Source organism: Bemisia tabaci, chromosome 5, assembly GCF_918797505.1.
Source record: "Bemisia tabaci chromosome 5, PGI_BMITA_v3".
Taxonomy (NCBI): Eukaryota; Metazoa; Arthropoda; class Insecta; order Hemiptera; family Aleyrodidae; genus Bemisia; species Bemisia tabaci.
In genome coordinates, this window is record NC_092797.1 from 43,068,070 (window position 1) to 43,082,347 (window position 14,278).

General features: G+C 39.3%; 2 protein-coding genes across 4 annotated transcripts in view; one reads left to right on the forward strand and one right to left on the reverse strand.

The window, feature by feature from the left end:
- The window catches only part of LOC109031437 (uncharacterized), an 89,957-nt gene that overhangs the window by 6,356 nt on the left and 69,323 nt on the right, over positions 1-14,278 (forward strand). The window lies entirely within an intron of this gene.
- The window catches only part of LOC109031476 (long-chain fatty acid transport protein 1), a 76,225-nt gene that overhangs the window by 4,239 nt on the left and 57,708 nt on the right, over positions 1-14,278 (reverse strand). The window contains exons 2-7 of the mRNA XM_019042999.2: positions 8,768-8,918; positions 7,696-7,933; positions 6,468-6,714; positions 3,826-4,027; positions 2,601-2,793; positions 756-899 (exon numbers count right to left, since the gene is read on the reverse strand). Of these exons, the coding sequence (XP_018898544.2) occupies positions 756-899; positions 2,601-2,793; positions 3,826-4,027; positions 6,468-6,714; positions 7,696-7,933; positions 8,768-8,918 (1,175 nt within the window). The remainder of the gene's footprint in view (positions 1-755; positions 900-2,600; positions 2,794-3,825; positions 4,028-6,467; positions 6,715-7,695; positions 7,934-8,767; positions 8,919-14,278) is intronic.

Below are 14,278 nucleotides of genomic sequence, written 5' to 3' on the forward strand. Positions count from 1 at the left end.
AAAATAATGTTGATTAATAATAATAATAATTCAGTTTTAAAATAAGATTTAAGAAACAGAAGCAAAAATGGTAACTACAGTACTTTCTCTCTGTAACGACTATCGTTATAGCGAGAATCTCCCTGTAACAAGGAAATCTGTCGGTCCCTCGAACTTCCCATATTAAATATCGACTATCGTTGTAACGAGAATCTCTCTATACCGAGGAAATCGGCCGGTCCAGTTCTCGTTACAGAGAGAAAGTACCGTATTATCAAAAGCCAAAAAGTGGTCAGTAAGTATATAAGATCATCTGAAACTCTTACAGGAATATTCATAACTTTCACTTAAAATAAAGCAGCCTCAAAGCTGTTGTATCACGTGTTTCGCACCATTTATAACTTTTCTACTCATGCGTTGGAGTCTCTGAGTCGGTCGAAAAGAGTTCACGCTCTCCTTCATTTTGTGGATGTGCAATTCTATATACTTGAAAGTCGAAATAGTTGTATCACGTGTTTCGCCCCTCCAACTTTTCTACTCGTGCGTTAAGGTCTCTGAGTCAGCAGAAAAGAGTTGACGTTTTTCTTCCAGAAAAATAAAATAGAAGCGGAGAGTTTGAAAAAGCGTAAACGAGGTATGTTGTTTAGGAGTTTCACTGTTACTCCTAGGGGAAGCGCGAGAGTAACTAAAGACAGGCAGGTCAACTTGGTCTCGTATTAGAATTTTAGAATATCCGAATACAATGATAATTGTTGCATAGAAATTTTCAGGCTTACCTTCTTTGCAAGGAATACACAATCCTCTCTCATCCCTCAACGGCTCACTGGTATCAGGATCAACTCGAATTAAAGTTGCAGAATAAATAGGCTTCACGAACCATGGAATGAAACCAACAGCTCCAACAGTATTATCAGCATTTACTGAAATATTAAAGTAAATTTAACATTACTTGATTGGAACGTAAGAGAGATACTCTTTTCTAATTGATCAAAGTTACGCAAGTATATTGGCAACGCATGTAACGAGATCTAAAGCATTTCGCTAAGCTTTGAAAAAATTCAACTCAAGAAATTCGAATTTTTAAGAGTCTTACATTTTAGAGCTGGTCACACAAGTTTGTCTCTGAATTATGTCGGCTTACGGCTGGCACTAAGCTCACTGACGCGTGCAATAGAGCCGAAACATTTTTATTAGTAAGCTAAGTAAGCCGTGGTTATTGAGTGAGATGAATCGGGATGTCAAGTCGTGATTTATTAGGATTTAAGGAATACGCTGTAAATATCGCGTTGCTCTCGCGATATTGGGATGAAATTAAGCAACAATTCGAACTCCGGAGTAGGTATGTGGTATCACGCGAAATTGAAGGAAAATTTTAGCCTTTTGCCTATCTTAAATTACTGACGTTTATATGAATATTACGCTCGCGCCGATCTTTAAATCGACTGTTTTCTGTACGATATTGATGTGAAAATCGTGTCATGTTTTATGTTTTTAATTCAACGCTGGAAAATGCGAGTATACGCCGCGATATTGAAGTGAATAATGCGTTATTTTTCATGATGTTGCTAGACCGCTGGAAATATTGTGTATTTTCCACGAAATCGCGGTAATCATCGCGTAATTTCTCATTTTTATTTTATTTATAACAAAATGTCGGAAACAGTGCATTTCCTTCGATTCCGAGATGGATAGTGTATAATTTCCCTGCATTCAAGAAATACGGGGTGAATATCGCTCTTCTCGCGATATTGAGATGCAATGGACCACTAGACAAGGTACGAATTTAAGCATTCTGATTCGTGTATCTTAACCAGAATTTCATGTAGAACAAGATTCGCGCAACGAAAATTGCTGAAACTAACTCCTAATGGAGATATTAAGATTTTTATTTCTCATTGGTTACGAGGAATTTGAACTGCCCGCTCACAAGAAACTCAAAGCTCTACGTGAGTCAATTCGCGCACTATAACGCAGTTTCAGCAAGCCTCTCAATCGAGCACTGTTCATTTCCCACCATGTGTTCTTCAAACTATAAGTAATTTGCTATAATTGAGCCAAAGTGTGAAGATTGAGGTTGCAAGATTTTTTTATCGCAGAGACGTTCATGATAACGTTTAGCGCGCGATGTGAATCACGTAGAGCATTGAGTTTTCATGAGCGGGTGGTTTCAATTCACGCACCAAGAATCATTAAATATCTTCGGAAGGAGTTGATTTCGGTAATTTTCGTCGTGTTTTACGTGAAATTTTGGTGAAGAAACATGTATCAGAATGCTGAAATGCGTACCTTGTCCAGTGGTCCATTCGCGCAATTTCTCACTTTTTAAGCAGCGGAACGGAAATGAAGCGAGCAACTATTCGAACTCCGGAGTGGGTATGCGGTATCACGCTAAATTGAAGGATAATACTAGCCTCTCTTATCAAATTACTGACATTAATGAATATTTTACTCGCACCATATTTAAATCGCTTGTTTTCCGCGATATTGTGGTGAAAATCGTGTGATGTTTTATGTTTTCAACCCAACGCTGGAAAATTGGAGTTTAACTCTCTATGTAAAGAGATTTTGAAAATTGTCAAGAAACTGAATTTTCTCTCATTCTAAAAATGCAAGGAACTTACTTATGTTACAGTTGCTCTCAGTAGCACCATAAAATTCTCCAACTTGTTTGATATTGAATCTTTTCACGAATTGTTCCCAAATTTGAGCTCGCAGACCATTGCCAACGATAAGTCTGACGTTGTGTTGTGTTTCTTCCGGCTTGACAGGTCCAGCTAAGAGATATCTGCACATTTCACCGATGTATTGAGCAACCTGCAGAGTGAAAAGTAAAAATGTGTTCGTCAAATGCTTCATAGGTAACGATTTTAGATCCTAACAGCGAAATGTCCTAGGCATTCACCAAAAAATTTCTATTGCATATATTTGTTCTTCTTGGCTAGTCATTATGATGAGGATACATCGCTAAGCTCTCATGAAAAGCCATTTTAAGTTTACGGCCTTGTTCAATTGTCATAAAAGGGATGCTTTCTAATCTGTAAACAAGAGCTCCATAATTTTGATGCGTAAAAAGTTGGAAACTGTGTTCTCCTTTAATTTGTGCGTATGAAATTTTACCTAATTGAAAGTCAAGATAGTTGTAGGTATCACGCGTTTCGCTTTTGCCCTATCCAACTTTTCTACTCTGCGTTAAAATCTCTGAGTTAGCGGAAAAAATACTAAGGTCTTTTTCATTATTTCATTGGTCTGGATATGCGAGAAAGTTTTGTCGATTCATAATTGCGATCGGATCTGTAAAAAGGGACCTCTTCTTCGGGAAGAACATTTCTGAGACTTTGAGCTTGGTGCGCAAAACGACCGTGGGAAGCGCCTGCAAAGCTATAAGGATACTTCAAGCATTGCACCGTCTCTACGAGCCCGCGCTAATTTGTAAGTTCCGAGATGCGTATACGCGTACGCTACCTGGAAGTGCGCAAGACAGTGCGCCCACACAAATTTGGAAGGTGTTTACTAAAATGGAGCACATCTTCGTCAAATCCATCATTCAAAGTTGTAGCCTACGCAATTTTCTCACTGCCTACGCAATTCGTGAACGACCGAAAGGTCGTTGGTTCATGTGTGTACACTATGAATCTGGGAGTATAACATCCTTTTTCGATGTGCTTGATGATGTGAAAACTGAGAGTGTTAAAATATCAAAGGGCGCATCTGTTTTTCACTTTTCAAAAGAAGAAGCATACATTGATTGAATACCTTCCTTTTTCTGTAAGTTTTATTTCTCTCATCTCTCTCAAACTAAATTGACCCTAGCATCGAGGATATAATCGTAATATATTTGAAACTTACAGTGCATTTATATTTCGCACAATCCGTCCAGAAATTGGAAACTGAAAATTTAGTCTTGATAACAACTGTGCAGCCCATGCAAAGAGCTTGACATATTCCAAGGATGCCACCAGCCGTGTGATATAATGGCAAAGGTGTGTAGACAACATCATCTTCACTCATATGAAGCAGTATGTGAGGACCGTGGAACATGAACATTGCTCTGCAAAAAAATGCAATTAATGTAGGTATTAAAAAATTTCGAGTTACGAGTTGGACATAATTTTGAACAATTGGACGTTTTTCAGTATTTTGATTAGTGCAGTAAAATCAAACAAAATCTTAATTTAAGCAAATGCGTTGCAATTTTCTCTCCGAAAATGGGCAAGAGTAAAATGAAAAGACAAAAAAAAAAAAAAAAAACTTAGAAAAACTCTTCTTTTTAGGCAAAAAGAAGAAGCGTACCTCGTAGAAAATGACTCAAAAATCACAAAAAGCGGATCAGAAAAGTCTAAAATACACTCCCAACTTCACAATCTGCGTAAGAAATCTGCGTTTCTTTAAGCTTCCCGCTTCAAAAACGATACCACGGCACATGTGAACATTTCGTAAGAGATTTTCGATGTTCAACATTTCCGACGTCAACCCACCAAAACACATACGTGACGAGACATTATCAACCTGCGTGGGTATGTTTACATTTTCATTACGTTGATGAAGACCATGGTGCCTCCTCATGATTTGTGCGCGGAAGCGTCAGTCATGTTGAATATTGTGTAGCATTCTAGTACGCAAGGGTTGGCTGGAACGACTCCTCTTACGGAATGTTCTTCTGTGTGGCAGTATAGTTTTGGAAGCGGGGAGCTAAAAAAAACCGCATTTCTCACGTAGATTGTTAAGTTAGGAGTGTTTTCAGACTTTCCCGATCGCTCATCGTGACTTCTGAGCACAATTTCACATGGAAAATGTTACTCATGTGACTAATTGATCCAATATTTTAAATTTTAAATCAGTTCGGACGTGTACTTTAAACTGCCTATTTACAGTATGACCGTATGAGATAGAGAAGTACTTGCCGGTGTTTTTTAGCTCTCACGATGAAGCGTGTGTTTGGTTGCATAGTTGATAGTTTGCAGGGGCTCGCTTGCCACTAATCAATGTCCAATTTTCCATTTCATGTCGAACATGAATGAGAGTGTGTAATCAACGCATTCTTGTCCCGAAGTTTTCCTCCTTATCGTTTGTTTTATGGTACACAAGTTCATAAAAGTTTTTCAATTCATTCAGTCGTTTCTTGAGACATCATTATTCATCTCATTTGAATTTGGAACTCCCCAAACGGTCTTGTATCAATCAGTGGCGTGGCGTGTTTTGCAATGTATCGACTAATCTGCCATTTAAACCTATGGAAAATGATCGGTAAATAGTGTGTTCGCAACGAATACTTCAATAATCGATTCTTTACCATAGCTTCAAATGAGGAAATATCGATAAATTGATCATCCACGTCTCGCCACCGGTATTAATTGAACTTCATCAAGTGGACTAAGCTGTTTATTCTTTTTTAGTTGGTGCTTTCTTTTGCGAAACAATGAAAGCTTTACACGGACTCTCAATGCATATTTTACTTTGAGCCTGAGTCGGATGCAAAAATAACATTTTATAGTCGTTTTTTTCGTTTCAAAATCCTACTTAGATATTTTCTGCTAAATACAGTCCATTTGTAATTCCGTTCCCTGGTTAAAATTGGACCACGTTTAGCAGAGCAGAACTGAATCTTTATTAGGTATTGCCTTCGACTGGGCAATTTAATATTTTACGATAGGACGTTGTGAGGATTCCTTTGGAAATTTTAGGAATTTGCTTTGTAATTTGCAGAAAATTCACCGAAATTTGCACAAAAATCTACACAATTTTTTTTCATGTACAGGGTGTCTACAAGTCCGGAAATGGTACTGATTTTTCAAGGGCGGCCCGGAAGTACTGAAAAAGTGCGGTTTTGCAAGGAAGTCCGGAATTTTTTTCATTTTTGTCGCAATTTGAGCGGGAAATTCAAATTTTTCGAATTCCGTCAGTTAAAGATATTGAAAAAGCACTGAATTTTTCTGTTAAGGAGGTACTGAATTTCTTGGGAATGAACTGAAAAAGCACTGTAAAAGTACTGATTTTTAACCAGCCTCTTTTAGTAGATACCCTGATGTAAAAAATAGAAGTGTCCAATCTTTGGCAATAGCTGATGATGCGGCATGGTTCCTTTCTGCTTTACGCGGACCAATTGGTCTTAACGCAGGGTGTCTACAAGTCCGGAATTTCCGGAAATAGTACTGATGATTTTATAAAGGCGGTTTGGAAGTACTGGAGAAGTGCGGAATTTCCGCAAGAAGGTCCGAATTTTTTTCATTTTTGTCGCAATTTGAGCGAGAAATTAAAAATTTTGAAACACTTCGAATTTCGTCAACGAGAGGTACTGAAAAAGTACTGAATTTTTCTGTTGAGGAGGTACTGAATTTCTTGGGAATGTACTGAAAAAGTACAGTAAAAGTACTAATTTTTGGTCAGCATGTTCTAGTAGATACCGCGCTTTACGATTCGGCTGCTTAGTCTGTTTTATCGCATTATCGAGAATCCTAGTATGTGATATGGCATCTAATATGTTAACTTACCTGATGTAAGTCATTATGGCTGCTTTGGGCATTCCTGTCGTACCCGAGGTGTAGATGTACAAGAATTTGTCTGTGATCTTGGTCTTCTTCAACTCTGCCGCCGGTTGTGGCTCCTTGGACGCTTCCAACAGATTGGCGTCCAACGGGATGCTACCTTCGAGAAGGGTTCTACCATGGTTGTCAGGCCGATTACCTTTGAGACCGTAGTATTTTGCATCCGACACGGAACCGGCGATCTCTTTCAGAGCTGAAACAAGAATCGAAACAATTTAAAGTCAATCACAGGCTCTAATCGATTGCGTATTTTCTGTAGTGCGGTGACCTTTTTTTAGCACGGTGCATGTGCAAAAACTTATCGACCACGCGACTAGGTGAATCGCGATCGGTCGCGTGTGAAAATGAAGGCGCAAAGGCTTTTTGAAAAGGCAAGCTGGTAAAATCGCGTTTTTGGGGGCAGAACTGCGAGAAAAATAACGTGTTTTGCGCAAAATCGTCACAATTTACACGCACCGAGTCATATTAAAGGCATCTACATGAAATTTCTAAGGAAAATAGGGTTTTTAAAAATGAAACGCAAATTTTAAAAATGGGAAGGCTACGAGCTTTCTGCATCCAAGGCCGTTTTTCGTAAACTCCGGTTTCGCATGTGAGCGGTAAATTCAAATTTTTGTAATCAATGCCTATAAAAAATTTTAATGTCTCGGGCCGAAGGTAATTTCAGTAATTTTCGTTGCTCATAAATCGCAATCTACTCAAAATTTTAGGTACATATCGATGGTGAAACTGTAGAAATTTGTATCTAAGGTTGCGGTGTTGCAGAGTTATTGTCATACTTTATTTTCTGCATGGAAAACTATTATAGTCATTTTTTGAGCATTTCAGTGCTTTTCATATTTTTCTGAAGAATATTCTGAGAAACGATCAAGCCATAATCATGACATGGTTCGGTCTGCTTATAAAGAATAAAGTAGGAGTGGAGATTTTGAAACACTGCAACCGAGATACGGATTTTTGCAGTTTCATAGTGGCAGAATGCTTAAATTCGCACCTTGTTTAGTGATCTATTGGCGGCTGCATTTTGCAATGAGGAGCTAATTTTTCTGGCTCAGCCATAAAACCACCTACCTGCATAGTGAAACTAATGACACATACTTCCGTGTCCTTTAAATCTGAATCAGAAGTAGTAGTCTCTTATCGTAAAACGTTGTCTAATTGAAGTAAAACTCACCGTCAGTAAGTTCGGCGCCGTAGATGATGTGTTTTCCCGCGACGACGTTAATGGAGTGCGTAAGGGTAGCTTGTCGCAGGTTGGTGTTGATAAGGGCGGTGGCAGCCCCCAGTTTACAGAATCCTAACCAGATGGCGACGTATTCCGGGCATCCCTCCATGAAGAGACAGACCGTGTCGCCACGCTTGATGCCTTGCTTCTGGAAGTAGTTGGCCACGCGATTGCTGTAGTCCTCCAGCTGCACATATCATCAAATCGGCTCGGTTAGGCAAGTTTTAAGAGGATATCCGTCACAGAAAAATGGGAAATGAACTTTCCTCGTCAAAATCGACCATGGTTTTAGGACTAGAACTTTTGAGGACAAAGAATCCCTTATTTTAATTTCTTTGAACTGCAAAAGGTGATGAAGGACTCAAGAGAAAGAAAAAAAAGAAGAAAAAAAGAATCCCAGGGGAAATTGGAGCGTTTATTTCGGAAAAGTGCCTAGTCGGATTTTATTCGAAATGGGTTACTAAACCTTTCGTTTTCATTTAATATTCTGAAAGTATCAGATCAGTAGATCACATAGTGATTCAATGCGTATTTTTGGAGCCGAAATTCCGGAAAAGCCCGCTTTTATAAAGTTCTAAGACTCAAATGAATTTTAAATGCGCCGGAACGGCGGGAAAATTACTACAGTAAAATACTGCGGCAGTCAAATCGCTATATCCTCTCATTTTCCACTGATGCTCGTTGAAATGAAACGTATTTCTACGTGGAATTATTGCTTGTTTACCACAGATGTCATGAATAAGATAAAATTCTTTGATTCCAAAGATATAGTTTCGACTTTCCTTTTGTTTTCATTGTCGAGGAGTAGAAATGCATTTGACGGAAGTAGTAGGAATCCGTGCTCGCTTCTGATTGGTGCCGGACGACATCTTTCGGTTGGGCGCGAAATCGGGGCGTTTTAAATTTGCAGAAAAGTTGCGTTTTTTCAACTACGTATCTCTCGGTTTCTGAGTAAGTGCGCATCTGCCCATTCGCAACATCATTTATTTATATTATTGAAAAATATTTAAATATTTCTCACCTCTTGATACGTCCATGATGTTTCTAAGTGTTTCAGTATTTTTTTATCCGGTTGTTTTTCCAACTGCCTATGGAATAAGTCGATGATGGTGCAGTTTTTGAATTGATAGTACCTCATCAGCGCCAAGAAGTGTGCAGCATCCTTGACGAATCTGTTAACACAAGAGAAAACAGTTCATGTTAAGGAGATAGTTCAATAGTATGGAATTACAATCATGATATGAGCTTGCAAATAAGTATTATAGTAATAATGAACTTTTCCTGTGCACAGACAAATCCTAGACGAGCAGTCCGCGTTGAATTATCATTTTTCGTTGGTTTTAAAAGGTTGAGTTTTCGCGAAAATAGTTGGAGCCTTCTTCAAAACCGTTTGCTGTAGCTCTTTTGAATTGGACTGCATTTTGCAATTTGGAACTATCAATTCTGGCTCTTCTGGAAAAACTCTTATGTGTGTAGGGAAACTATAATGGCACATACGTTGTTTTTAAACCGGGCCGGAATTTATAGTTCCAAATTGCAAAATGCAGTTCAATTCCCATACCATGCTGCGTTGTAGAGCCGTCACACTCTAATTTTAAACGTAATATAATTCTGCCGCGCGAAGGTCAAACATCGTATGAGCATTCAGACGTTGCCAAATTGCCCTACCTACAAAATTAATTTTTGAGAAAAATTATCAGTATCTCTCCTTGAAGTTTTTAGAAACTTTAAGATCACATTCCGAAAAAAATTCGCTGAAAAATTGAACGGACAGTATTCGCAAGTTTTTCTGAAAATCCGCGTTCTATCAATGGGAATTTGGCAACGCAGGGAGGTTTATGCGGTGTTTTAAGTTAAAACGCCGGCAGTATTCTAGTCTGCATAACGAGGATCATAGAACATTCTTGCAATACTCCAAATAGGACCACCGTTATCTTAACTGAAGCAGTAAAAAGGTCGGCTCTTCTCCAGGATTATTCTAAAAATACCTTTTAAGCTGAATTCTGCCGTGCTGAGTAAGAACGCCGTATGAGCATTCGAAAGTTGCCAAATTTCCTTCGATAAAATGTTTATTTTTGAGAAGAATTATCAATATTTTTCCTGAAAATTTTCAGACACTTCAGATCAAATTACAAACAAAATTATCTGAGAAATTAGCAGAAAAATATTCAAAAATTTTCCGGAAAATTAGTGATTTGCCAGAGGAAATTCGGCTACGCCTGAGGTTTATTCGGCGTTTTCCCCTTGCACGGCAGAATTGTAGAGGCGTTCTAGACATGTGTTCACGTTTAATTTGGATATTGGAAGTTACCGATCTGATTATTCGCACCGACTTTTTTTTCCTCGCTGCATCGAAAGAACTGCATCGGCGGATCCAGCAAATCGGCATCATTGCCTTCTCTCCATTTAAACCAATGGAAATGTATCGATTCTCGGAGGGACCAGGTGCTCCGACAAGAATCGATCATTTAGCATAGATTTAAATGGAGGAAATCCGGTGTTGCCAAATTGCTGGATCCGCCTGCAAACACTGAAAAATAATTCTCGGCGTTTAAACCAAGGTCCGTTGGTACCTTTACCATCTCACTTTTTTTACCAATTATTGGTAATTTTACCAAGACAGGCTGGTAAGCTTACCTAAAAACCGGTATTTTTACTGTTTTTTCCATGTAAGAATACCACTTTTATTGGTAATCAATTCCCGGTAACTTTGCCATCTTATCTCGGTAATTCTACCACAGCCGATAAAAAATATTGGCGTTTTTACCAAGGTCCAGTAAAATCACCGAGAAAGTTCAATAATTTTACCGAGATTTCTCAGTAAAATTACCAATTCCATAAATGGTAATTTTACCAAGAAAAAACTGGGATCAAATACAACCCTGAATTCTTGGTAATTTTACCCTTTCTTAGTAAATACACCGAGATTTTTTTTTTCAGTGAAGATGGCGCGTGCTCTCTTCGAAAGTTTTCGCTGAATAGAGGATCTACATTGACACATCAGGGCTGCATCTCCTCTTTAAGTTGGCTTATTTTTTCATTAAACGGGTTATTATCTTGCCGGAGCTGCCCACGCTCGGAGATGAAAATGATTTCATGCACGTTTGCCTCAGCATCGCTTCATTCATTCACGGTCAACCAATTTGACTCTCCGATGCAACCGGAGGCCCTCACATCGAGCGGAAATGCGCTACAATGTAAGACCTCACCGTAAACGAGTGTCTTGCATTGGCGAATCCAACAAATTAGCAACATTGCCTTCTCTCCATTTAAACGTATGGAAATGTATCGATTCTTGGAGGGGCCAGGTGCTCCGACAAGAATCGATCATTTAGCGTAGATTTAAATGGAGGAAATCCGGTGTTGCCAAATTACTGGATCCGCCTCTGGTGTCTTTGAAAACTGGAATTGTAAGGGAATTTGTGGGAACTTGAACAAGTCAGTGAATATGGGGGGAAAATTCAGAAAGTTTATGAGAAGCACCTTGGTCCCATTCGAGAGAGCGCGAAAAAATTTTGAATGCCTTACTCCATAATTGGACTACATTTTGCAATTTGGAACTATAAATTCTGGCTCATCTGAAAAAACACTTATGTGCATATGGAAACTAATAGCACATACGCTGTTTTTAAACCGGGCCGGAATTTATAGTTCCTAATTGCAAAATGCAGTCCAATTCGTCGTTCCTCCCACGATGAAACGTAACGACATTTCGAGGTTGTCAAGTTTCCCCTCGCAAATCGCATTTATACTAAAAGAATCTTCGGCATTCATAACTGAAAGTTTCACTGACTTTTCTCCCAATCTCATGCAATGATCGGAAAAATTTTAGACAAGAATTGCACATGTGCATTCTTGTCAATAAATTAATAGATAAAGTCAATTTTGCAACCTTGAAATGGAGTTACGTTCCTCCTTTTCAGAAACAACGAATCGGAATGTTCAGAAAAGGAATTTTTTTCCATATTTTTGCAGGATCCAACTTTTTTTCTTCTCCTTGGTGTCAAAACATCAGTAAAATTCTGGCAGTTTGAAAGTTTTAGGGTTGCCACAGTCAGGGAAAACCGGGAAATGTCAGGGAATTTTGAAAAGTCAAGAAAACCGGGAAATGTCAGGGAAGATGACGATAATTCCAGGGAAGATGACGATAATGTCAGGGATAATCTGTGAAATCACCTTCATTTGCTTTCTAGAATGGGTTTGAGGTTTCGAACAACAAATTTTGCCTGAAAACTTTTTTAAATTATGCCTTCTGAATCATTTGTCACATCTTCAATTGTCAGGAAATTCCACCTAAACGTGTCAGGGAATTTCATTTTCTAAATTCTGTGGCAACCATGAAGTTTTGGTAGTATTGAAAGAAAAAAAAAAGCCGGGAATTTTAAAAATGAAGAAGTCCTGGAAATAATCGTGATGATTGCAAATCTCCTCCTTGCTACGCCTCAACTAAATACTTCGTAAGTGTGCCGAAGTACAATCGGCTGGTTCTCAATCGACCCATCATCAGTAGCGTGGCGTGAATCGATTGTTGTCGATTGTTGTCGAACGAATGTCGATTGTTATGCCATTTATACCTATGGAAAAGGATCGATAAACAGGGTGTTCGCAGCGAACACCTTAGTAATCGATTCTTTACCACAGGTTTAAATGGCATAACAATCGATATATCGCAAGTCACGCCACGCCACTGTCCATCATTGACCACGATCGACGTCAGACGGCAGGACGCGATCGGGGGCGGGGGGGGGGGGGGCGTCGCGACGCTGCTGGGTGACGCCGCGCGCTTTGTCGAGTTGTGGTGGCGGTGGCGGCGGTAGGGAAGTGACGAAATCGCGCGGGCACCTGTGGCGAAACAGGCGCCACGACGCCGCGCTGCTCGCAGAAGAAAGCCCAAGACGTTGCTACGTAGCGGCATGGCTGATTGTGAGAAGTTTTCGGACGGCGACGCGCCTAGAATGAAAATTCTGCACACCTTCAACATTCGTGTGCAGCGACTCGTCGCACGGTGGATCGAGCCAACAGGAGCACTGGAAAAAAAACACACATTGGATCTAGAGTCCAAACTCTTGAAAACATTGACAAGAAAAAGGACTCTTGATTCAATCAGATTTGGACCGCGTTAAACAGAAAGGAACCAAGCCACATCAGCTATTGCCAAATTTAATTGGGCGAATTAATTTTTTACATGAAAACGGTTGGGCGGATTTTCGTGCAAATTTCAGTGAATTTTCTCCATAATACGAAGCAAATTCCTTAAAATTTTCAAAGGAATCCGCACAAAAGTTCTCTCGTAAAAAATTGACTTGCCCTGTTAAATGTGGCAATAGCTGATGTGGCTTGGTTCCTTTCTGTTAAACGCGGTCCATTTAAGCTTAAATCAAAAGGAAATCCTCTCAAATTAAGAGGCTTGGTTCGTGATTTAAGCTTGAATCTGATTGAATCAAGAGTATTTTTTCTTGTCGATGTTCTTAAGAGTCTGGACTCTAGATCCAATGTGTTTTTTTTTCCAGTGACTAGAGGTCGGACAAAATTCGGAAACTTTAAACGCGTATAACTCCGTTTATCCGAAAGCTTAAGGTTCTAAAAGTGGCTCCATTGGTTTCCTCGTGAAATTTTCGTCCACAAGCACCACTTGAAACTGAAAATGTGACGAAATAAACATCAAAATTTGCAGTTTTAGTAAGCAATTTCACGTCCGACGTCTCAAATTGACTCGATCCACTGTGCGTCGCCTGGCTGACAAATAGGCGTAACCGTACAATCGCAATGAGCCCGGGATAGCATTGAGTCATATGGACGAGAGGGCTCATTACGAATGAGACCGAGTTTAACCGAAAGGAACCAAGCCACATTAGCTATCGCCAAGTTTAACTGGGCAATTAAATTTTTTACGAGAGAACGTTTGTTCGGATTTCTTTGAAAATTTTCAGGAATTTGCCTCGTACCATGGAGAACTTTCACTGAAAGTACGAAAATCCGCACAACCGTTTTCGTGTAAAAAATTAAATTGCCCAATTAAATTTGGCAATAGCGGATTTGGCCTGGTTCCTTTCTGTTTAACGCGGTCCAATTGTAGCTCCGTCCATATGTCCGGAAGGAGCAGAATTCTTATTCGTTTCCCGGACGAAGTAACGTAACTCCTTCTTAAGGTTTGAAAATTGACTCGATCGATAATTCAACTTTTTACAAGAATGAACCTGCGCAATTTTTGTCGAGAATTTGTTTAATTTTCGTGTGAGACCAGAAAAAAAAATCTGTGAAATTTTCAGTCAGAAATTCCGAAAATTCTCCTGGTAAAAGTGTCATTCGCGGGGAGAAATTTGGCAACGTTGAGATGTTACGTTCTTTCGTGAGAGAAACGACGAATTGGACTGCATTTTGCAATTTGGACCTATATATTCTGGCTCATCTGAAAAAACACTTATGTGCATAGGGAAACTAATGGCTCATACGTTGTTTTTAAACCGGACCGGAATTTATAGGTCCATGCAGTCCAATTGAGAAGATACAGGGGCGTGTAATGTATTTCTTA